The sequence below is a fragment of the Siniperca chuatsi genome, linkage group LG7 (genome assembly GCF_020085105.1).
Source record: "Siniperca chuatsi isolate FFG_IHB_CAS linkage group LG7, ASM2008510v1, whole genome shotgun sequence".
NCBI classification, from domain to species: domain Eukaryota; kingdom Metazoa; phylum Chordata; class Actinopteri; order Centrarchiformes; family Sinipercidae; genus Siniperca; species Siniperca chuatsi.
This window is the reverse complement of record NC_058048.1, coordinates 8083564-8108081: the sequence shown is the minus strand read 5'-3', so window position 1 is coordinate 8108081 and position 24518 is coordinate 8083564. Positions and strand designations below refer to the sequence as shown.

The 24518-nt window shown below is 40.4% G+C and overlaps 1 protein-coding gene across 5 annotated transcripts; it reads left to right on the top strand.

Annotated features, from left to right (window-relative positions):
• The first annotated feature begins 5168 nt into the window (after nucleotides 1-5168).
• Nucleotides 5169-23613, top strand: pcsk7 (proprotein convertase subtilisin/kexin type 7). Of its 5 annotated transcripts, none has more exons than XM_044201351.1 (19): nucleotides 5169-5333; nucleotides 5934-5986; nucleotides 6796-7103; nucleotides 7542-7784; nucleotides 10481-10615; nucleotides 11146-11311; nucleotides 11449-11539; nucleotides 11790-11844; nucleotides 12033-12171; nucleotides 12301-12401; nucleotides 14526-14693; nucleotides 15806-15910; nucleotides 16041-16143; nucleotides 19710-19866; nucleotides 20929-21023; nucleotides 21182-21284; nucleotides 21535-21652; nucleotides 21767-21823; nucleotides 22291-23613. In XM_044201351.1, the coding sequence occupies exons 3-19, from the start codon at nucleotides 6855-6857 to the stop codon at nucleotides 22561-22563; spliced, it is 2358 nt and encodes a 785-aa protein (XP_044057286.1). In that variant the 5' UTR covers nucleotides 5169-5333; nucleotides 5934-5986; nucleotides 6796-6854; the 3' UTR covers nucleotides 22564-23613. The 5 variants fall into 5 exon arrangements, with proteins under 5 accessions (XP_044057286.1, XP_044057287.1, XP_044057285.1 ...); XM_044201352.1 differs by having other exon boundaries at nucleotides 5919-5986; XM_044201350.1 differs by lacking the exon at nucleotides 5934-5986.
• The last annotated feature ends 905 nt before the right edge of the window (nucleotides 23614-24518 follow it).

Sequence of the window (24518 nt, the reverse complement as noted above, 5' to 3'; positions counted from 1 at the left end):
ATAGTGCAAACTGTTCTGAATAATCCAGGAAATAACGACAATAATAGCACTTCTGCGGGAAACAGTCGGCTACACAGTATTATAAACGGTACTCCAAATGTCACATTAAGGGATCTATATTAATGCTATTCCCTTTAGTTTTAGTTTTTTTTAAACATTACTTTTGTTATTTTCAGACCCTGGTCAGCAGAACAATAGCAGGTCTAGGTCCACAACCTGCAGCGCCATCTACAGGTGGCCTACATTAGCTGCAGAGTGCAAAATGGCTTTAGGCCTCGCAACTGTTATGAGGAGTATTGATTTAATGTTAAGATGAAACAGAAGCTTTATTTATGTGTTACAAGACAGCAAAGTCAGACTGTGCTCCCATTTAACTGCAGGTAAAGAAATTGGTGACTGCAATCTTACTTTCCAATTGTAAATAAACCATTTCAGTTTTATTTACTATCATAAAGTAGACTTGGGTTTCCTTGTGACAGGATGTCATTGGTATTTTCTAAGGAATCTCAGTTAAATAGTATTCTAACATTCTGAAGAACAATATTTAAAAAGTTATTGTTACTCCCCTTAATTGCTGAGATGCATTTGCATTCATTTTGACTGGTACAGGGCTCAAACTAACAACTCTTTCCGTGACAAATTACTCTTATTTTAATCGAGCACCCATTCTCACATGTCAAACTTCTTATTTACTATTTACGGGCCAAAAGTCTAAAAATCCTGAGGGTGTGAATTTACAGTGTTTGAGAAATAAGGAACAAATCTGAAAAGCTGGGACCAGAAAAAGTGTCTTCCCGCTTTACATGAATTCGGTTAACTGACCATGACACCATGTAAAGCAATATTGATACTGGGAGGATTAAACCATGACAACTCAGAGTTGAGACCAGGAGTTGCAGTCCTACATGCTTCATGACGGTGTCTGCCCCCCGACCACTTAAATTAATAAAACCAAAAGTTAACAGAAGAGGAGTTATACATAAAAACCTAAACAAAAATGCTGAAATAGCACAACAAAATAGGAGAATTAAATGTGGACTCTTAAACATCAGATCTCTGTCATCTAAAGCTGTACTAGTGAACGATTTAATATCAGAGTATCATATTGACTTATTTTGTCTTACTGAGACCTGGCTGGGTCATGAAAAATATGTCAGCCTAAATGAATCCACTCCGCCCAGTCATATTAATGCTCACATTCCTCGAGGCACTGGCCAAGGAGGTGGAGTTGAAGCCATCTTCAACACAAACTTATTAATCAACCCTAAACCTAAGCTAAATTATAACTCATTTGAAAGCCTTGTTCTTAGTCGTTCACACCCAACCCGGAAAACAGCCAATTCTATTTGTTATAGAGTGCCGTGCTCCTGGTCCTTATTCTGAGTTTTTATCTGAATTCTCAGAGTTTTTATCAAGTTTAGTCCTTAAAACAGATAAAGTAATTATTGTAGGTGATATCAATATTCATGTGGACGTTGATAATGATAGCCTTAGTACTGCGTTTATATCATTATTAGATTCGATTGGCTTTTGTCAAAGTATACATAAACCCACTCACTGTTTTAACCACACCCTCAACCTTGTTCTGATATACAGCATTGAAATTGAACATTTAATAGTCTTTCCACAGAATCCTTCATTATGAGACCATTATTTAATAACTTTTGAACTGCTATTACTGGACGCGATTCCATCTGCATTTAATTCAATGTTATGTCTCAATATAACAGAGGATTCTTATGCAAATTGCAGCACTTCCCAAATTGACCATCTTGCTGATAGTGCTGCAGGTTCACTGTGAACGACACTCGATTCTATCGCCCCTCTAAAAAAGAAGATAATAAAACAAAGAAGGTTAGCTCCATGGTATAACCCCCAAACCTACAAATTAAAGCAAAAATCGCTAAAACTTCAAAGGAAATAGCGTTCCAACAACCAGGAAGAATCTCATTTAGTCTGGCAAGATAGTCTTAAAACCTACTGGAAGCCCCTCTGTAATGCCAGAACAGCTTACTACTCATCATTAATGGAGGAAAATGAAAACAACCCCAGGTTTCTTTTCAGCACTGTAGCCAGGCTAACAGAGAATCACAGCTCTATTGAACAATGGATTCCTATAGCCCACAGTAGTAACTACTTCATGAGTTTCTTTAATAATAAAATTTGAACTATTAGAGAAAAAAATCATCACACCCTGCCTTCAACTGGTGCCGACTTGCCTTCAAACACAGGAACCTTAGAAACAACTGTAAAACCTGATCTATATTTTGACTGCTTCGGTCCTATCGACCTTCTTCAACTAACTTTGATGATTGATTCATCTAAGCCATCAACCTGTCTCTTAGACCCCATTCCAACTAGACTGCCTAAAAAACGTTTTACCCTTAGTTAGCACTTTGCTACTGGATATGATCAATCTGTCTTCATTAACAGGCTATGCACCACAATCCTTTAAAGTAGTTGTAATTAAACCGCTTCTTACAATGCCCACTCTTTATCCAGGGGTTTTAGCCAACTATAAACCTATATCTAACCTTCCCGTTCTCTCTAAGATCCTTGAGAAAGTAGTCATCAATCAGTTGTGTGACTTTCTAAATAACAATAGTTTATTTGAGGATTTTCAGTCAGGATTTAGAGTGCATCATAGCATCAGACCATGGACTTGTCTCTGTACTTGTCTTGTTAGATCTTAGTGCTTCATTCGACACCATTGACCATCTCATCCTATAACAGAGACTGGAACATGTAATTGGCATTAAAGGAACCGCACTAAGCTGGTTTGAATCCTATCTATTAGATCGATCTCAGTTTGTACATGTTAACGGTGAGTCCTCCGTGCACGCCAAAGTTAGTCACCGAGTTCCACAAGGTTCTGTGCTTGGACCGATTCTATTCACCTTATATATGCTTCCTCTAGGCAATATTATTAGGAAACACTCCATAAACTTTCATTGTTATGCGGATGATACCCAATTATATCTATCGATAAAGCCAGTTGAAACTAATCAGTTAGCTAAACTTCAAGCATGCCTTAAGGACATAAAGACCTGGATGACCTGCAATTTTCTGATGTTAAACTCAGACAAAACTGAAGTTATTATACTTAGCCCCAAAAACCTCCGAGACACATTATCTAAAGATATAGTTACTCTAGATGGCATTGCCCTGGCCTCCAGCAGCACCGTAAGATCAGGATTTATCCTTTAACTCCCACATGAAACACACTTCAAGGACTGCCTTCTTTCTCCCATATTAGCTTCTCTGCACTGGCTCCCTGTAAAATCCAGAATAGAATTTAAAATCCTTCTCCTCACCTACAAAGCTCTTAATGGTCAGGCACCATCGTATCTTGAAGATCTCATAATACCTTATTACCCGACTTGAACACTCTCCCTCTCCATCTGTATGCATTTTTATACCATTACTGCATGTTACTAACTCGACATCCCCTCTCTCCTGTAGTTCTGTGCTTTCTCGTTTCTCTCCTCTCTCTGTCGTTTTCAGCAGGTACTTTTTAGATTAGATTCAACTTTATTGTCATTACACATGTACAAGTACAAGGCAACGAAATGCAGTTTCGGTCTAACCAGAAGTGCAATAAGCAAGTGCAGGATATAAAGTATGAGCATAAATGCAGGATACCAATATTGTGAAAATATTTTACAAGTGGTACTATGGACATTATATACAGATGGCATTACTATTTCTGCCATTGAGTCTGGTTCTGTCCAAGGTTTCTGCCTCTTAAAGGAAGTTGTTTCTTGCCACTGTCGCCAAATGCTTGCTCATGGTGGGATTTGTTGGGTCTCTGTAAATAATATTATAGAGTACGATATAAATAAAATTCAATTGAATTGAATTATTCTGATCAAATGAAGTAAATTGTACTGAAAGTGAAGCAACTATCCAAATTTGCAATTTAGTGCCTCTCTGGCTAACTAGTTAAACGTTTAATTTTTTAGCAGCATTTTCAAGTAGGTGTCCTCCAAGGTTACTAGTTACAAGTGGTACATAATCATGCTGCTGCTACAGTTTCAACTAGAGCAAGCACAAGAGCACACACATGTTGTGAAGTCTCTGCTTTGGTTTCCAGTTAATCTGAGTTTATATATTTTATTTTTCATCAGGCTTGATAGTTGATATTCTGCCAAAATATGTTTCTTGTAGAGACCTTTTAATCACTGGTTTAAACTCAACAGAGAAAGACTTTAACCTTGTTTTTTTAAAAATTATAATCCATAATATACATGACTCCCACTGTAGACTTTAAAAAATGTTATCACTTAATGGTTTTAATTGTGACTCTTCTTTTAATGTTGGTTTCACTGTCACGTTGTATTCACTTTTAGTTTTATAAACTTTATTTTACTGTAAAAGACTGTAACATTCTATTGGTACTGGTTTTGTTTTACTATGCATGTCAAACAGCACCCATTTGCTGATGTTTGCTGATATGCATCTGCTGAGCTATTGAATAATACGACTAAAAAGTTTCTCAAGTGTTTCAAAAACTCCTGGATATAGCTAAATATCCTCACAGATAGTGCACCAGTGACGAAATTGTGGCAGATTTATTATTTTATATGCATTGCATGCATGTAAAGGAATAACAATGGAGCTGAATATAAACCTGGTAATTATAAGTATTTTTTTAATCCAAAAATAAAAAATAATAAATTGTGGAGTCCCTGAGAAACACTACAAAACAGTTTGCAGCAGGAAATACTAAAACAGTAAACATAAACAACTGTATTAATGCAATTTAGCCTTTCACATAAGCTACATCATATGAAGGTATTGTCTGTTGCTTGATCATACAATACAGCATTACTTAACTACTGTAACATGAAGCATCTTTTGTTTGTGGCAGCTGCCGCTGACCTGATATATATATATGCAACCGTGGCAGGTCAGCTCAGGCTCCCACCGGAAGTGCCAATTCCTAGCTGCCGTTGCCACTATTTGTGCTTGCTGTTTCTCTACCCTTGAGTCCCTGTGCTGTTAATAACTAATTCTGTCTATACCTTTTATGATCAAAAGGTTAAACACACACAAATACACACAAAGTAGTAGTAATGATAGTAGTAATAGTGCAAAGAAGCGAATTGCCCTACAGCAGTTCAGACCACAGATGTATTATGTGACTGGGTGCAGTACCTCTAGTCCACTATGGATCTGGACCAATCAGATGGCACGCACGATGGTTGCGCGACAGCTGCATGACGTAGTACGTTTAGGTTGTGACTTGTGTGTTACGGAAATGAGATGACAAGCTCAACGTTACTCACACATTTCACAAGTAATAGATGAGAAAAAACAAGTTCAGTGGAAAGGTAAGATATAACTGTATAATAGCAATAAATTATCATGGCTACTGATTCATACTGTCTTAATTCACTAAAGAACAGCGATCTCAATAGTTAGCGTCAGGACACTAGCTAACTTACTATGACAGCAATGCTTCGGTTGAAACTCGAGTCCCACTCTAAGTTGTTCTGCCTTTATTCTGTTGTTTTCAGTTAATACTGGTTTATTTATTTTATCATAGCTGTAACGTTAGTTAGTTACGTTAGTGGCACAGTCGCATTCATTACATTACTAACCTGAGCTAGCTGCCCAAATAGCTAGCTGACCTACTGGCTAAATAAAAACCAAGCACTCAGCAAAATTGAGAGCTAGCTAACATTAGATGACCCGAGAGCTAACAGGTTTGATTATAGCAAAGGCAGCAAATTCTAACACATTTCAGGTGGTTTCGCTATATGTCACATAAAAGGACGCTGAATTTAAGCAGCTGAATGTCATTAAAATCTTAGCTATTGTTGTTAATGTTAATGTTTGAAGCGGGATCTGTTGATAACATTTCTATCTAACATTTTTGATATGGACGTATTATATATCCTTTATAATGTGGACAGATATTTGACTAACAGTTACAGAGCAGCTGGCAGGGGTTCGGTGTTTTGCTCAAGGACAATTAAACAAGGTGGGTGTCTCGGGCCCTCTGGTCAACAAATTATATCCACTACTTAACTACTTTTAGCATAGAAATCCTCATTCACTGTATGTCATACATCCATATTTAAGAAAAAAATGATTGTCATTTTAGTAATACAATGTTACTGGTAAAAACAACCGGCCAAAGCGGGCAACTGCCTTGGGGCCCCAGACCCTCAGGCTCACATGGTGCATATCCAAAAATAAAGCTGGGTTTAATTAAACTGCCCTCATTAATTGACAGACAGAAAACCTGGGGGCCAGGTAGTGTTTCAGAGTGTCTGGACAAATAATGAATCCGCCATGTATAATTTGCTGTGTGTACTGTTCTTGGGAGTGACAGTACACACACACACCCCTAACAAGTTAATCCAGCTGCGCTTTTCTTTCTAGGTAGACTTTTTTTTCATTTTTTCATTTTTCATTCTCCACCTTTTCATGTTAAAACAAGGCTATGGTAGGGAAATTAAGTGATGTTTTGATGTTACATTTGTACTCAGAGGTATTTGCTTGTGTTCTATTATTTAATTTTCTAGCCTAACAGTGCTAATAGAATAGCATTCATCTGTAAAAGCCTCTTCACAGTAGTATGTGCAGGAACTTTGATGTAACCACACAGTGTTAGTCAAATGTGCTGTAGCCACAGCTCTCTGAACTGTCGTCCAGTTAGTGTGATACTGTGAATTTAATAAGTGGCCTCTGAATGCAGCACACAGATGATAAGCAACCAGCCACTCATTCTCAGATTATCCTCAATACTAACAAGGCCTTCTTTTCTGTCTTTTGTCTCACGTCCAGGTTGCTGTTCAGATGAGGAAGGCTGGCCTGGTTGACCCTGTGTGTCACCCTCTGTTGCCATGGCAAAGCCCTATTTTCCCACATTCCTGCTCCTCCTTTTTCTGTCCTCCTCCACCCTCTTGCTTCTGACCCTCCTGCCCTCCGTTGCTCCATCGATTCCCTTTTTTTCCTCCACTCCTACCTCGCCTTGGAGGTCACTCTCCTGCGGCCTGGGTCAGTCCTGGGCTGTCCGGCTCCACGCTGGCCCACATCATGAGGAAGAAGATGGTGAACAGAGCTCTGTGCACCTGGATGTGATAGCTGATAGGGTACAGTACTTAATGAACACTTTCTGCTGATACATTTGAATCGTTATATAGGGTGTCACTCCTTGAATTTTCCCAAAGCTCAGGGACTAATTTCTCTGTGCTGACATTTTCAAAATAAAACAGAATTCAGGAGGGCTACAATGTTTATTTACTTGGTTCTGATTGTGAGACTCTGTTTTCTTTTAATTCAGTTTTCTTTCTCTAAGTATGCCTAACACTGTCATTTGGATTTTTAAAATTCAATATATGTTTTAGTTTTTTGCTTTATGTTTAATGCTCTCCATTTGTATCCTATTTTCTGCAACAAGCCCATTTCTCCGCTAGGATCATTGAAGTTTCATCTAAACTGTTATAAAGTTGCCTAGGTCAGGGAAAGTATTTTTAGAAGTATTGTCCCAGTTTAATTTGTACTTATCATCACTATTTTCTCCATCCCAGGTAGCAGAGCAGGCTGGGCTGCAGAACCAGGGCCAGATTGGAGAGCTGGAAGGCCACTACCTGATGTGTTCTGTCAAGCCTGGAACTGGATCTGTGGCTGGTGTTTGGAGCAAGAGTGTCCAGCCTGGTGATGTCCTGGCAGCCCACCCTCATGTCCTGTGGCACTCCCAGGAGAGAGTGCTTAGCCGCTCTAAGAGATCATTGGCCTTCAACGATCCCTGCTACCCTAAACAGTGGCACCTGGTGAGAATCTAGACTATTATGTATCTTTGTTACTGTCTTGCTCACTCACAGACAGCCAGTCAGGAGCCTGTTTTACACAGAGCCATTATGCGCTTTCATTTTCTTTTCTTATTATCAGTGAGAGTACACTGTGGCTGGCAGGAGCAACATTTAAGAACAGGCACAGACCAAGACTTTAGCCCCATTCAGATTGGATTTATTTCTCTAGGGGAGGTGGGGTGATTTCAGCATTGCCTTTGCTGGTCAGTGATTTAAATCCCATCCGGTGAGCAAATGTGGGTTATTTTTTTTACCCCCACCACAGTAATAATTACAGCCGCAGTTACCTACTGTTTTTCAGTGAACTTGCTGGTCCTCCTGGAATTTAATGGACATCAGAGATAATGATATACTCTGGAAGTATAAGTCACACTGAGTGAAATCATAATGTGTCATGTCTATGTGTTATGGAGTTATGACTCCAAGAAGGGGTACAATTTTTGACTCATCTCACACAGTATCTTTGCCCCATCACTCTCCCTCCACGCCTCCCCTGGCTTCAACTCTCCCTCGCCCCCCTGGAGAGGCTTTTGACTTTATCTTTTGTCTTTGTCCTGCCAAATGTCCCATTCTGTTACAGACCATATCCTGTAATTTCCCGTTGAATAAAATGCCGTCTGGAAAGATTATTTAAATTATAGAGGAGCAGAGTGAATATTTAATTCCCCACCCCCCCCATGTTAATCCTGTGCGAATGGGGCATTTATCTAGCCAAAGCATTAAATGTTACTGTCAAAGATTTACCGTCAAGTGGGATGAGCGATGCTCAGTGAAAGTGGTACCAAATAAAAAACTCTTGATATTTGCCAATGAAGACTCTGTTTAATCGAGATGCAATGTACTAGGTCATGTGTGCAAGGACAATAAGAGTATATCCAGCCGCACTGGCTATTTTCATTTATTTATACACAGCATACTGTATGCATAACGGACTAGGTGAAGTGGAATACATAAGTGAGAGTTGCGGTTATTACTCATTATATTTTCAGCCAGTCACATTACTTATGCCTTTTATACAGTTGGGCTAAATACACAGGTGCATGGTAAGAACAACCTACCAAATGCAGAGAAGAGGGCAGACAGCTTCTCTTGAGAAATAATATTGTTGTCAAAAATGAGACTGAGGTGCAGGCAGCAAAGCATAAATATATGACACAAAGCTAGATGGTGTGCTTTTTTAAATTGAGTTTATATTTGCGGATATACTTGTAGTCTGATAACCATGTTTTCCACACATGATGTTGTAGAGTTTTACTCAAGTAATTAATAAGGCTGCATTCAGTTAGATTTGGTTACATTTACATGTGACAATCATGCCACTGCTGCAAAAATGGCGCTTACATGACTGCAAGAAATGACTAAATTCCCCATAATAGTCCTGTTAAATAATCCTGTTTACAGGATTAGAATAGGTTGTCACATTTCCTACATGCAATGATTCACAACAAATAAAGTGGGAAATGTTATTTTGTTAGTTGATGATGTTTGCGGAAGTGAAGATATGAGTGTGGTTATTTAGCAGGAGCCTGGAACTGGTTGTGGATGATTTAGTCAAGGTAAATACTGTGGGTGATTGTGGCACTTTTGAAGCTGCAGATAGGCAAGGCAAGTTTATTTATATAGCACATTTCATACACAGAGGCAACTCAAGGTTCAAATCTAACACAGAGTGCAGTTTCAGTTATAAGGCAGTAATGAACATAAAGGTCTTTAACCTGTTTTTAAAAGTAGTTACATTTGGTGCAAATCTGAGATCTTCTGGCAGTTTGTTCCAACAGTGGACAGCATAGTAAATGCAGCTTCACCATGTTTTGTTCTGTCTCTTTGAACGGTTAGCTGACCTGTTCCATATGACCTAAGAGGCCTGGGGAGTTCATATGGAAGAAGTAGGTCAGAAATGTATTTAGGCCCTAAGCCATGAAGGGATTTATAGGCAACCAGCAATAAAAGTCAGTTATATAACTGACTGGTAGCCAGTCTAAAGACCTGAGAATTGGTGTAATGTGTTCAGCTTTCTTAGTCTTTGTGAGAACTCTAGCAGCGGCATTCTGAATGAGTTGAAGCTACCTGAGAAGAAGACCATTACAGCAGTCTAACCTACCTGAGATGAAGGCATGAAGTCTTGCTATATTTTTTAAGTGACATAGGCTGACTTTGTTATTGACTTGATATGGCTGTTAAAATTGAGATTGGAATCATTAAGAACGCTAAGATTTCTGACTTCTGAAAAAAATGGAGTTAATATGAGCCTTCACTTTTAGCCTTTCTTGTTTAGCACCAGAGACAATGATCTCAGTTTTGTCTTTATTTAATAGAAGAAAATTCTGGTTCATCCAACCAATTATTTGGTCAATGCATTGATGCAGCAAGTCTATTGGAGCATAGTCAGTTGGTGAAAGTGCTAGATAGAACACAGTTCTATTCTGCTGCCTTTAATTGGCTGGAGAGGTTTGGTTAACTACAGATGGAGACTTTCATACAGTCAAAAAGCAGTTGAGGACTATAGATACTGGTATGCAACCAAAGTGCAGTTTTACACTTTTGCTTCACACTATGCTCTCTTTTTACTTCCTTGTCTTGCCTTTTTAATCCTGTACCTTTTCTCCTCCTCCCCTTTATATTACCCCAACCTTTCCTTACTCTGCTTGTTCTTGCAGCACAATGAACTCAATAAGGGTATGGACATCAACGTAACAGGAGTGTGGGAGCGCAACATCACTGGCCGAGGAGTCACGGTGGTGGTGGTAGATGATGGGGTGGAACACACCCACCAGGACATCCATCCCAACTATGTAAGTCAAAACTAACAGTGGTTCCATTTTATCATCAATGGACTATAAATATTTGAAAACAATAAAAGAAAGAAATCGTTGGGATGTTTGCTAGCGGGACTGTGCTCACTACTATTTGTCAATCTGCTAGTGTCTTTTTACCTGCAAGCCATACATAAAGCATCTACTCTAGAAAAAATGCTGCGCCTGCATTTTTCCTTTAAGCAGAGCAGTGCACTTTCTAGAGCAGAGAAAACTTCTAAACTAAAGAGAAAGTCACAGTAAAGAGGAGGCAGCGTTTCGCACTGTATACACAGCTTACAGTTTATGGCAGCAGCAACCAGGAAGAAAATGTAAAAAGTAGAAAAGGCAGAAAAGGTGATATTGCTTAAAACTAATTCTATTCAAATTTAGTACTAAGCACAGTGACTGTGTTGTTAAGAGTTTCACATAGTAGTCGAAGTTTTCTTTCTGATTGTGTCACTACTGCTCCTAGTCTGAATAGAATCCAACAATATTTTTGACATTTTTTACTAATTTTTCCCTCTCAGAGTCCAGAGGGCAGTTATGACCTGAACTCCAATGACCCAGACCCCATGCCTCACCCAGACATCCGCAGCGACAACCACCACGGGACGCGATGTGCCGGAGAGATTGCAGCTGTTCCCAACAACAGCTTCTGTGCCGTAGGGGTGGCCTACGGCAGCAAGGTGGCAGGTACAGAGAAGAGAATTTAATTTGGAACTGGTATTTAAAACTTGGATGTCCCAGTGTTAAGGACCCTTGAGACAGAAGCTAAAACTTTGGGTAAATGTTTGTGGTGAAACATCTCTCGCTTGTTGTTTTCTCTTTAGGTATTAGAGTGCTGGACGGCCCACTGACAGACAGCTTGGAGGCCATAGCCTTCAACAAGCACTACCAGGTCAACGACATCTACAGCTGCAGGTAACAAACATGTGTCTTTCTCGTCCTATTAGGGTTTTACATTAGGAATGTGGCTTTTATATACAGTGAAATATCGCAGATTTGTCTCTTTTTGTCTCTTGCTTCCACAAGCCTTTGACAACCTGTGTTTGTTTACTTGCAATTTAATATCTGCATTTCCTATGTAATTTAGTGTAATGTTTTACTATGCCAGTATATCATATTGTGAAAGTCTTGCTTGGATTCTTATTTAGACTCTTGTCTTCTCTAGTTGGGGTCCAGATGATGACGGGCACACTGTGGATGGACCCCATCCCCTGGGCAAGGTAAGAGAAAGACTTTTGTGAAGTTTGTGTGGAGCCCTGTTTTTGTCCTGCAGGGGGCAGTACACTGCAACAAATCAATTACAGAGGAGTAGGCATGTAGAAAAACAGTGCTTTCACTTGGTTGATTTTGTTTTGGTTTCTTGATTGTATAAAGTATAAGACAGCATGATTTATTTTTTCCTCCACAGGCGGCGCTGCAGCACGGGGTGATTGCAGGCAGACAAGGCTTCGGCAGCATCTTTGTGGTTGCCAGTGGCAATGGAGGTCAATACAATGACAACTGCAACTATGATGGATACGCCAACTCCATCTACACCATCACAGTCGGTAAGACACATTGTCTCTCAGGTGTGTGAGTGTGTGCCTCTGTAAATTCACCTGTGTTTTGGCTGTGGATATGTGCGCATAGTGCCATAAATAACAAATGTGGTGTGTGTGGTGTGTGTGTTGTTGCAGGAGCGGTCGATGAGAAAGGCAAGATGCCCTTCTACGCTGAAGAGTGTGCGTCCATGCTGGCTGTTACTTTCAGCAGCGGGGGGAGTCCGCTGAGGAGCATTGTAGGTCTTACCAGAACACACACACACACACACACACACACACACACACATACAAGATGACTACGCTACAGAATGGATGAATAGTGGCATAAGGAACAACAGGAAAGCAGGAAGTCAATGACGAGCTCGAAAAAGACATGAATAGATGATGTAATCGTATTCTGCAGTTGGTCCAAGCACAGTGAATTAGGGAACCAAGAAAGTCTGTCAAGAAAGTGATTTTCTAAGTGATCTGTATAAGGGAAGCATTTATGCAAGATCTGGTACCATGGAAGACACTGTCTGTTCAGCTTAACGAGAGACTTGCTCAGATTGATTGAAAACTGAGTTGTACAACATAACAGAAAAAACATGTAAATTCTCTTTTTGGTTGGACCTTCTCTTGAAGCGTGCAGATACCATATTCCACAATGTGACATGTAGAACAATATATCTAAATGTCACTGAATGGAACCTCAAATGGTCTAAAAACTTTAAATTTAGTGATTGTCACGTTTGAAAGCTCGTGAAAGAGCGGCTGCACATCAGGAGGAGCAGAGACTATTTTCATCTGAAACGATGACGGATGATGACAGGAGTAAGGGCCCATTGAAGCCACTGACCTCTATTTGCCGCTGTTTGCGGGTGTCACCATGGCAACACATTTTGGACCAGGGATGTCATCGCCTGGGGGAGAAGAACTTAGCCAGGATTGGCGGTCTCTGGAGAAGACTGATCCACCACCAACCACAGTGTACTCACAGGCCAAGTGCTTACCACACACTTAGTATATTATTCTGAAGAACCCATTTAGAGTGCACCAAGAACAGCTGCCTTCACAAATGCAATTTATCACAGTGTTCTGAGTCTGTAAAGCCTGGAAAAGTCACAAAAATTCCATGATTAGTTATAGAAAATTCAACGAGAGTTTTGGAAATTTGATGGCATCTTGTGCATCTTATTTTTCAAATGTTCCTGTCAAACGTTTCTGCTGATTGATGAGATTATATAAGGTTATTCTAGAGACTGATTCATCAATGATTCTTGATTATGTAAGCCCTAAGAAATAGCTGTGGCTAACCAAAATATGACACAGGATTCTAGATTCAGCCATTTACGCAAAGAGATTCAGTGTTTCTTATTGAATATAAGGTGACATTTACTAATGGACACAAATGTGTAGTAAATTGAGGTACAGAACTTGTCTCCTGATGAAGCTTGTATACTCTCACCACATAGACAGCTGCTCTGGCTGAACATGACTAGCCCTGCTGGGAAACCCTGTAGATGCACAACACTGCATAGTAGCTCAAAACCTTCTACATGGCTTGAACAGCTGTTGGAAAAGGCCCACATGTCGTCTGCATGTAAACACAGAGGGCTGGGAATTCCTCAGCCCACATCGCTGTGGTCCTTCTGTCAGACAGGCTGTCACTAATGTGTGTACTAGCGGGTGGTGTACATGGAAAACATATGAGATGTTTGCAATTGTTCGTCTTGCATATGGGTGGATTTGACTATCCACTAGATCTCACACACATAGTGATGAGAGACAAAGCTGTAAAACCATATCATATTGGTCTTTTTTTTTTTAGTTGAGCTGAAGTTAATCTTCTCTATAAATCCTTCCTCTCCTACCTCCGTTTTGGTCAACCACTATCTGTTGTTATTTCAGACTCCTCTACATTTCCATTCTGTGTGTATATACATTTTTACTTTCCTATTCTTCATTTTAATTGGTTGGTTCTCTTTACTTCCTTTCATCTCTTTAAAAGCTGAACCTCCCCTAGGGCTTTAAACCCTTGTCACACAGTCCTCATGTATTACATTAACTGTACACAAACAGTGTTGAACTCTGGCCACCAGCAGTAAATATGCCGTTTTATCTGGATGGCTCCATGACGCTGCCGCTTGAGTATAGTGTTCTTTGCTGCAAATTTAGTTACAGAACCTTCATGCTCAAGAGTTTGTACTGGATATACCCCCTAAAAGGTTTGGCTTCACTTGTCTGTTAATGTATACTTATATATGTGAGTGCCAGTTTGTGTTTGGCCTCCTGCCAGAGCTATTACCCCCGTGACACTGCTTGTGTGTGGTTCTCCATGGTCGTATTCCTCCACTTAACTCATCTGTCTGTCTCTGCAGGTGACATCAGACTGGTCCATGCAGAAAGGGACTGGCTGTACGGATGGTCACACCGGCACGTCTGCCGCGGCCCCCCTGGCGGCAGGAATGGTGGCCCTCATGCTGCAGGTCCGTCCCTGTCTCAGCTGGAGGGACGTCCAGCACATCATCACCTTCACTGCCACCAAGGTAGGTCTGATGAAATTTCATTTTTATCAGAATGAACAATTTGGCATACCAGAGAGTTGTCACTCGTGATGGTGCAAGTGTTACTGTTGGTTGAAAACTGCATCTGAAATTTATTATTTTGGTCATATGTTGATATTGTATTCTGGAGAGGCCGTCTAGATCTTGTCCAAACAAGACTGGTGTAACATGACAAACAGAAAAAATCTTATATAGCCTACCTCAGCCACTTGTGGAGGCGGGGGTTCTCAGTGGCATTCCTGGATGTAGTGCACTAGGGGAGCTCTACCTTGTATTTTAAAATTCTTAGGGTCTAATGGACAAGGCATGTTATACTGGTTACAATGGCATCGGTTCAAAAGTGATTGTGTGCTTGTTAGAGCCAATTAGGTCAGACGGCAGCAGTTCACAAGGTGATGCAAAATGACATGATTTGTATCAATGTATGAAACCTCAGAGTGCTCAAAGCCTACAGGGGGCAGTCAGGACACCAATGAAGTTAAATGCAGAAATGGGCACAGTTTAGCTCACAGTTAAGACTCTGCTTTGACATTGTTTCCAATCTTCTATTTATCTTTATTGGACAACAGGCTTTTCTTCCAACATGGTCACCATCCCTCAGTACGATTTCCCTGTGGGTGCTCACAATTGAATCAGTGCCTATGAATCTGATGTCATTGTCAACTAACAATTATTTTCATCATGGATAAAAATGTTGATGATTTTTTCTGATTAATTGATGAATTGTCCATAAAATGTAAGAAAATAGTGTAAGAAAAATGCCCAAGGTGATGTGTTCACATGCTTTTTTTGGCCAGCAAACAGTCCAAATCTGAAAGATTTAAATTTACAATTAAAAAAAAAAAAAAAAAAAAAAAAAAAAAGCAGCCAATCCTTACATTGGAGAAGCTGAGAACTTGGCACTTTTGCTTAATTAAATTAGTAAATTATTAATGAATTGTCAAACTTATTGTCGGTTTATTTTCTGTCAATCAGCTAATCAATTAATTAATTAAAAGGTGTCAGCACTACTGATATCATCTGTCTGTAATGTTCATTGTATTCCAAAATGGAAAACTTGGCTGTGTGTGTTATCTCTATATTTGTTTTAACAGTGTGACAACACTGCAGACTGGAGGGTGAATGGAGCCGGTTTCCATCACAGCCATCAACACGGCTTCGGTCTGCTCAACGCATGGAGACTCGTCAATGCTGCCAAGGTACATGCATACATACACACATGTAGGGCAGCAAGGGCTAGCTATTTTCATGTTTAATTAATCTATTAAGTTTTTTTTTAATGAACCATTTAAGTACAAACACGATTTTATAAAGTTTTCTCTCTCTCAGGTATGGGAGTCAGTGCCGTTCCTTGTGTCCTATCAGAGCTCAGTAATAAAGGAGGAAGCGTCCATCCCGACCTATCTCGACGAGCTGGTCCGCACCTGGAATGGTAACTCTGTCTGCTGTCTGCTCCTCTCTCACTCTTTCAGCTCTGTATTGGACAGTTGCTTGTTGAGTTTACACACTGCACTACGTAGCTGGCTCCCTCCCTCCCTGCCTGCTCCTCAGTCAGTCTGCCTTTCCATATTAGGTAATGTTCTCTTGTTTGTGAGTTCCTGCGTTCACATTGAAATACTGGGTGAGATTTTTCCGGATAGCCTCCATTTCTATTTTTTTTTTCCTTTTTTTCCCCCCTTTTTTTCCCTTTTTCCCAATCTGTTTTTTCATTTTACAACTCTTTTCTGTTCTTGTTCCTTTTTCACTTCCCACCCCCTCCAATTCTCTCATACTCGACTGTCTGTGTATGTGATCTGTCTCTCTTTTCCCCTCACACGCACTTTTTCACATATGCTCATGGTGACCTCATTCTAGCAGAAACTTTTCCTTCCCCCTCATCTCTTTTCCTCTCCTCCCTCATCTATATCTACCCTCTTTTATGGCCTTGTCGCAGTCAGGAGCACAGCCAGAGACAAGTGTGTGTGTGTGTGTGTGTGTGTGTGTGTGTGGGGGGGTGCGTGTGTGCGTGGTCTCGTGCAACAGGAGTTTCTTCAGGACAAACCAAAGAGTTGCTAACAGTTACACAACAGACTCACCAAGTGTGTCTGGGCTTAATTTCTAAAAGAAATTGAATCAAATCAAACTACTATAGTACACATTTTGTCATTTAATCCTCTGTTCAATCAGTCTTGGTCATGACAGGCTTTCTGTCACTGACAGAGTTCAGGTCTGCCTGTCACACTACGCTGCAGTGTTTGTTGTTGTGGTTTGGCTGGCTTTGACCTACTATGACCAGTCACATCCCCATGGTACTGTCAATCCATTTCAGGGGGGAGTGGTTTAAATTGTTTTAGGCAAACATGCATGTGTGTTTGTGTGACGTGCTCAACATTCAGCTGGAATTTGTTCAGAAAAAGGGGGGAAAAACACATTAGAGAAGTCAAAATGTACAGCTACAATGAGCACTAAATCTCTCCTTTCTTGTCAACAAAGCAGGCTCAGAGTTTATGATCACATTTAGAATTTATTTGAGCACCTCAGCCAATCATTTATTTATTTATTTTTTTAAGAAATATAAAAAGAAAATTATTATCATTATTTTTTTTTTTTTACAAATCTTTATTTTCAAATGCAGAACAAAATGACAGGCACAAATTCAAATGTTTTGCATACCCAGTCAACCCCACGCTCGAGTCCTCCCTCCCCATGGCAGCATCCCCTTTTAACCACCCACCCCTCCCATGAACTGCTTGACCATAATAAATTGAGTAATGTGTAATATAAAGTGTTCCTCTGTTCATGGACCAAATTTCTTTATTTGCACTGCTACATGTGACCACATATCCAAAGTGGAGGATTTTGCCTTATTTATTCGAGCAGTGGACAGCTCAAGTAACGCAATGTCATGAAAATATGTCGGCCATTTTTTGGTGCAAAGTTTGCAAGGTATTTGGACAAAAATTTTTTTGGTGGCTGTGAGACCCACCAGCACCAACTTTCATTAAATTCTAACTGAGAGTCATCATTGAGTAATAGTAAAGTCGGTTTGTGTGGTATGCCTTTGCCTGTCAACGCAGACAAAAACTTTGGATACTCGACCCCAAAAGTGTTGAACAGAGGGACACATCATGTGTTTATAGCTTCCCTGTGAATTAAGTTGGCACAAATGCATCTCCACCAAATCCTTTTCTTTTCACTTCTCTACCTCTATTTCTGTTCTTTATTTCCTCGATCCCCACAGTTATATTTTGTCAATCCCTCCCTTCTTTCCTTTTCTGCTTCCCTTTGCCCCTCCTCACTTGTCTTCCACTTTACTAATTTCACATCCACTGTGCTCGCCCTCTCAGTGCCTCTCCTCCACTTGTCTCCATCTCCTCACCGTCTCTCCCCTCCCTCTTTTTCTACATCTGTCCCCTGACTGTCTTTCCTTCCACACCTCTGTTTACACTCTTGGCTCCCTCGTCTCTTTGCGTCCCTCCCTGCCCCGAGGATGTGTGCAGCCCTACATGGCCAGAGAGCACCACGGCTCATTAGTAGTCAGAGCCCAGGAAATACCAGGAAATTACCAGACACTTGCAGAGGGAGGGCAGGAGGTGGTCAGGAAGACTGACTGACTGATAACAGTTTCAAGGAGAGAAAGTGGAAAAGAAAGGTCCAGAGTCTGATTGAATTTACACAGAATGTTTTAATCGCCATTTTTCCCAATATGCAACTAAAATACAATTTAATCACTTTAAATGTACAGTAAATGGTATTTAAAATTTGTTAGTAAAGTGGTCGATAATGTAATACTATCGCATTAGTATTACTTCGGAAGGGGTGTAACAACAAATAACGAGTGTAACAAATTAAGTTCTTATATTACCATATCATCTTATATTACCATATTTCAAGTGTAAAAAGTTTTTTAAAATGTTTAAGCTTATGGGTATAATCTTACAATTGTTATTCCGTGATCAATGCGGTTTTATCTTATTACAGCATCAGTCTGCAATACGTTGCTCGTACAATTATACGGAGCCCCGGAGTAGCCATAGAGAAAAAAAATATATATATCGAGGCCACGATTTACTACATTGAGGTGAAGTGCAGTGCAACTGCTTCTTCTAATAAACTACTGGTTACCCACTGAGCAATTTGGCATTGAAAAGACATTTAATAGATGTCTGTTATACGTCTATAAACAGAATCTGTGTATATGACAAAAAATAAACATTTATACTGTAAACGCAGGGGGTGTGCAGTGCTAATGTTAAACATTTACAGGTTTTTATGAAATTTTTAAAATATGTAATAATGATTTTAAAATGTGGTCTAAAACCGCTTTATGGGGTTACATCACGGTACATTCTTTAAAATCACAGGCCTAACTATGCAAGGCATGTTTTGCGCACCCACATACTGTATTCTTACACGCGGATGCAGTGGGCTACCAAGTGCACCAACTGTACACTGACAATTAAGGACTAAACTTTAAAATCAACTTTAACTTGGCATCAGTGTCTTCACCATAATAAGCCTACGGATAATAAGCCTAATAAGCCTGAACGGATAGGTAGGCACGTCTTAATCCAAGTATACCCACCGTGCGCAAAGATGCACACCACTCATTCGTTTTTAGGGAAGTACTGAAAAGTGATATAATAATAAATAATTCTAGGCTATTTCGTTGCTTCTGGTTTTCCATTGTACTTTCATACTTCGGCTAGTATGATTGGTAGAGAGATATTAAATTTCATTCCATGTGGTATTAATAAGATCTTTAAAAGTCTTAAATTTAACTTGGTGAACCCTGCAGAAACCCTGTTAAATTATTCAGTTATTGAATAATTATATTTTCACATATTCTTGATTATGTTTACATTTTCATTTGTTATAATGGAGGGTCAAATATTCCCATTAACAGACTCATGACTACCCTTATCAGTCCAGGAAATGGTCAAACACTCACACACACACACACACACACACACACACACACACACACACAGACTAAGACTGCTCTCTCCTCTCCTTCAGTTTCTGCTGCTGACCTGAGACAGTCTGGAATGGAGACACTGGAGCACGTGGCCATTACCTTGACGATAACGCACCCTTGCCGTGGCAACGTGGAGATTGTGTTGGTCTGCCCTAGCGGTATGACATCAATCATTGGGGCACGCCGTGCCATCGACAGGTACACACACACACACAAACCCATGCATTGGTAGTGTTTTGGGAACAGTAAAACATGATTAAAATGTGTTAAAAGGCTAGGTGAAATCAGTGTCTTAATTTAATAGAGATAAATTAGGTATTCTTATAGCTACAAAAGGAAATCAGCAATAATCATATATATCAGTACTTCAGATGTTAAACTATGGTCAGCTGGTTGTGGATCTACGAAGGGCCAAGGCACCAGTGACCCCGGTTTCCATCCAGGGGGTCAGTGTGGATATTGTAGAGGATTGCAAGTACCTGGGAGTACACATGGACAATAAACTGGACTGGGCCAAGAACATTCAAGATGTTTACAGGAAGGGCCAGAGCCGCCTCTATTTTCTGAGGAGGCTGAGGTCCTTCAACATCTGCCGGACAATGCTGAGGATGTTTTATGAGTCTGGTGGCCAGTGCTATCCTGTATGCTGTTGCATGCTGGCGCAGCAGGTTGAGGGTAACGGACACTAACAGGCTCAACAAACTGATCCGTAAGGCCAGTGACATTGTGGGGGAGGAGCTGGACTCTCTGGCGGTGGTGTCAGAGAGGAGGATGCTGGCTAAACTACATGCCATCTTGAACAGTGTCTCCCACCCACTCCATGACGTGCTGGTCAAACAAAGGAGTACCTTCAGCGGAAGACTCATCCCCCCAAAATGCACCACAGAGCGCCACAGGAAGTCATTCCTGCCTGTGGCCATCAAACTCTTTAACTCCTCCTTCTAAGTGTTAGTCTGTATGACCCTAAGTCATTAAACTGGACATTGATCATTACATCTCTGCAATACTTGACATAACAATAATAATAATTGTGCACTATCCTGCGTTAATACTCCTGTGCATTATACTTAACCTGACCTGTATTATCGTGTATTATATTTTTTTGCCTAATACTTCTATTCCTGTGTGAACTGACGTGATAGTGAGCTGCTGTAGCAAAAGACTTTCCCCTCGGGGATCAAAAAAGTATTTCTGATTCTGATGAAAATAATACTTTTGACTGCAGTCTAATTAAGTAGTCTCTTTGTGGTTTGCACACAGAGACCCTGCAGGCTACCAGGACTGGACTTTCTCCACTGTGCGCTGCTGGGGAGAGAGAGCTGAAGGCCAGTACACCCTGAAGATATCTGACCACAGTAAGACACTGCTCACACACTGAGACAAGCGACAAATAATGTGAAGTGTCAGCAATGGGATGGATGGAATGAATGTCTTTTCAGGAGTGGGAAACACTCGTTTCTGTCTCTTGTATGGTGGTATGGCATTAACCCCTCTCTCTCTGCTCCTGTAAAAGAGCCGTCGCCTGACCAGTGTGCCACTGTGGGAGTGTTGAAGCAGTGGGCGTTGACCCTGTATGGTTCCTCTATGACCTACAGCGAGGTCAAGGACAGACAGAGGTGAATCCTTGCAGGCCTTTTCATGGATTTTTTTCAGGATTTTTATTCCCGTTTGAATTATTTGTTGCAGTTATTTTTTTCCACGATACAGCAGTGTCTATAACAATTAGCATTCATCTTAGTTTCTCGTACTTAATTTATTCACATACTTGTAAGCTGAATCCAGTGATAATGTTTGGCTCAGTGCTTTGATTGACATGAAAGCTAGGAGGATGTTCTGCATTTTGATTGGCTGCGCATTGATTGACAGGCTGGTGGAGGAGGCTATGAGTGGTAATTATCTGGACAGCAGCTTCTCTCTGCCCTGCCCTCCAGGCCTGGATATCCCTCCAGAGATCGTCAGCCCCTTCACCTCCAACAGCCTCAAGGTAAACTGTACACGACCCAAAACCAACGGCATACACATTTACTGTCATTCTGTCCCTCTTTAACCTTTCTAATACCATGAATTAAATAGTTTGGATTGGCTGTTTTCTTCACAGCAAACTCAATATATTGGTAACCAGACTGCTCACCCCTTTAGAAAATCAACATTAAAGGTATAGTTCCATTTCTAGGCAATTCAAAAATGAATCTGAAATCTGACATTGTGTGTACTGTGTTAAAAGTGAGGTTGCAGGGTTAATTGTAAAATTTACAAAAACCATGCTTCTTTGAAGAAGTATTAATGTGTAATATTTTAGCAAAGATACTAATTGTTCCCATAGACATCAAGTAATAGATCCAAGACAATTTCATCCTTCTAACTGCATGCATAAAAAAAGGCATTTATATAAATCGTTAAAAAAGGAAAATCCCCAAATTATCCCATCAACTAAACCAGGAAGGAATACAAATACTAAGGTCATAGTCTGACTTGGTCATCAATTTTACTTTCACTTCTCTCCTTTTTCCCTCTTTGTAGCGATTCTTGCCTCTTGTCTTCCACCTCATCCACACATCCATCAGTGATTTAGTGCTGCTGTCATTTACCTCCTCTATCTCTCTCCTTTGTCCTACCATCCAGTTCTTGCTGTTGCTGGGCTGCTTTGCTCTTTTCTGGTCTCTCTACTCCACACTGGAGGTCACACTGGCCCACCTGGACCTCAGGGGCCTTCTCTGCCTGCGCAGAAGACAGGGAGGTCACCAAGCCAGGAGGGGGCTCCGAGGGAGAGGAGTGGAGGAGGCAATGGTGGAGGATGGGGAGGAAGAAGAGCGGGATTCAGGGGTGGAGTTGCATGCAGTGCTGGACTCCAAGGCCAAAGCGTTGCTTTTAAATGGAGAGCAGCTGGCAACATAGCACTGAGCCAGATGATGGGTCTAAAACTTCTCTCTGTCTGTGCTCATGGGACGTCTCAGGCTTTCAACTTCTCTTCCCCACCCACCTATCCTCCAGTCAACCTTATCTGTGGTGGTGGGGGGTCACAGTGTGGATTGCAGATGAACTTCACTGAAGAGCAGACTCTTGTCTGCAATCCCCAAACACGCGGCCTTGTATAAAAATCTGTGTTTGTGCCGTGACAGTACATGCAGGAATATGTGTGTTCTTGTACTTCTGTCGCTCTAACAAATGTCCTCATAAAGTAAGAAAAAATTAGCTGAATCCTCCAATGTGAGGATATTTTATCAGTCCTCGGGTTACATTTCCCATCAAGGATAGGTTTGGGTTAGAGCATGTACTGGAGAGGGACCTAACAGGCTTTAATGTCCCAGTACAATTGCATGTTTGCATGTTGTGAAAGTGTCTATACAGGCTTGTCTGTATGTAAATGTGTACCCAGAAAGGAACTGAGCTTACAGATTGGTGGGATACACTTTACGGACACCTGTGGGGTCATTAAACCAAGAGACAGATGTGGAAAAAAAGCTGTGTTTGAGTGTGTGTGTGTGTTGTGACATCTGTGTGTGTGTTGTGAGTGAGTGGGTGGGCTTGTAATATGCAAGGTCTTCCTTGAAGAAGTGTCCTCAAATGTGAGGTTCCTAGAGGGTACTAATGTATTTTAAGAATAAGATTTATTTTCTGAGGTGATATTTGATGTATTTGATTTTTAAGTTTGGGGTTATTATCTGTGGGTTATCAACCAACTACTGATGAAAACTTGAAGTGGGATTTTCAAGTGTGGGATTTGTAGATGTATTTTTTTATGAAGTGTAATATATACACATTGTGTGCCTGCTGTACAGATATATACCGACTGTGTTTAATGATTTATACAAAGTGTTTTTAAGAATGCATTAAAGAGTTCTAATTTTTTAATGGAAAGGAGTGTTTGGTGTGAAGTTGGAAACTGTGGTTTGCTGAGCAAGTCACAGGTAATCTGAATGATAATAAAAGACTGTTGGCAGAATATCCATTTGGATTGTTCATATGGTTTTTGAAACACAGTTACACACAAAATTACACACTTTGAGAATCAGTGATGCTCATACTATTATTATGTTATATCGTTGTGTGAAAATAGAGGTTTCTGTATGTGTGGTATAGCAAGGTGGTAGAAATGGCAAAATATATTTTCAAACCCACAGGAGTTTAACAAAACTAAGATTCTACAGCCACACTAACGGCATTGTGAGGCTGTACTTGGGCACAGGGGTGCTTTGTGCTATGTTATCGTCAGCATGCTAACTAACATAATGCTAACTAACATAATGCTAACTAATTAGTATGCTAACACGGTGATTTTAGCATAATGATGTTAAGCAGGTATGCTGGTAATGTTTAGCTTCTTAGCATGCTAACATTCGCTAATAAGTTAAACACAAAGTACAGCTGAAGTTGATGTGAATGTCATTACATTTGCAGGTATTTGGTAATAAACCAAAGTATTGGAAACCATGCAGCTAGCACAGCTAAAAACCAAAAATAACTCAAATTAATTTAAAACAACAAAACTGCTAGCTATAAGACACATCAACATGTACACACGTGCCACCTTTCAGACGTGAAATCACCAAAATGACAAAATACTGAACAGAAATTTTCCAATGGGATAGGTTCAGGTCAGGTTTTCCAGGTCTGCGTTAAAACTATGGAAACATGCCCATGTGTACATCGAAAAGAGTTATTGGTCACTGTAGTTATTCCTGTCTGAAGAGATCCCTTTTTTAGCGAAAGTCCAGTGAAAGAGATGCCTAAATGCACAGACACAGGACTGTGGATTTTGCCCACAAAGATATTGTTTGAAGACACACTTGAAAAAATGAGCCCATCCATTGAAATATTTGGTGGTAAAGGAAATATCCAGTGTATGGTGA

Excerpts from the sequence above, each read along its gene's own strand:
- pcsk7 (XM_044201350.1), top strand. The coding sequence starts at position 6,855 with ATGGCAAAGCCCTATTTTCCCACATTCCTGCTCCTCCTTTTTCTGTCC. Across the intron at positions 7,785-10,480 it reads ACCCTAAACAGTGGCACCTG|CACAATGAACTCAATAAGGG; the intron begins GTGAGAATCTAG and ends TTGTTCTTGCAG. Across the intron at positions 21,285-21,534 it reads GAGGTCAAGGACAGACAGAG|GCTGGTGGAGGAGGCTATGA; the intron begins GTGAATCCTTGC and ends ATTGATTGACAG.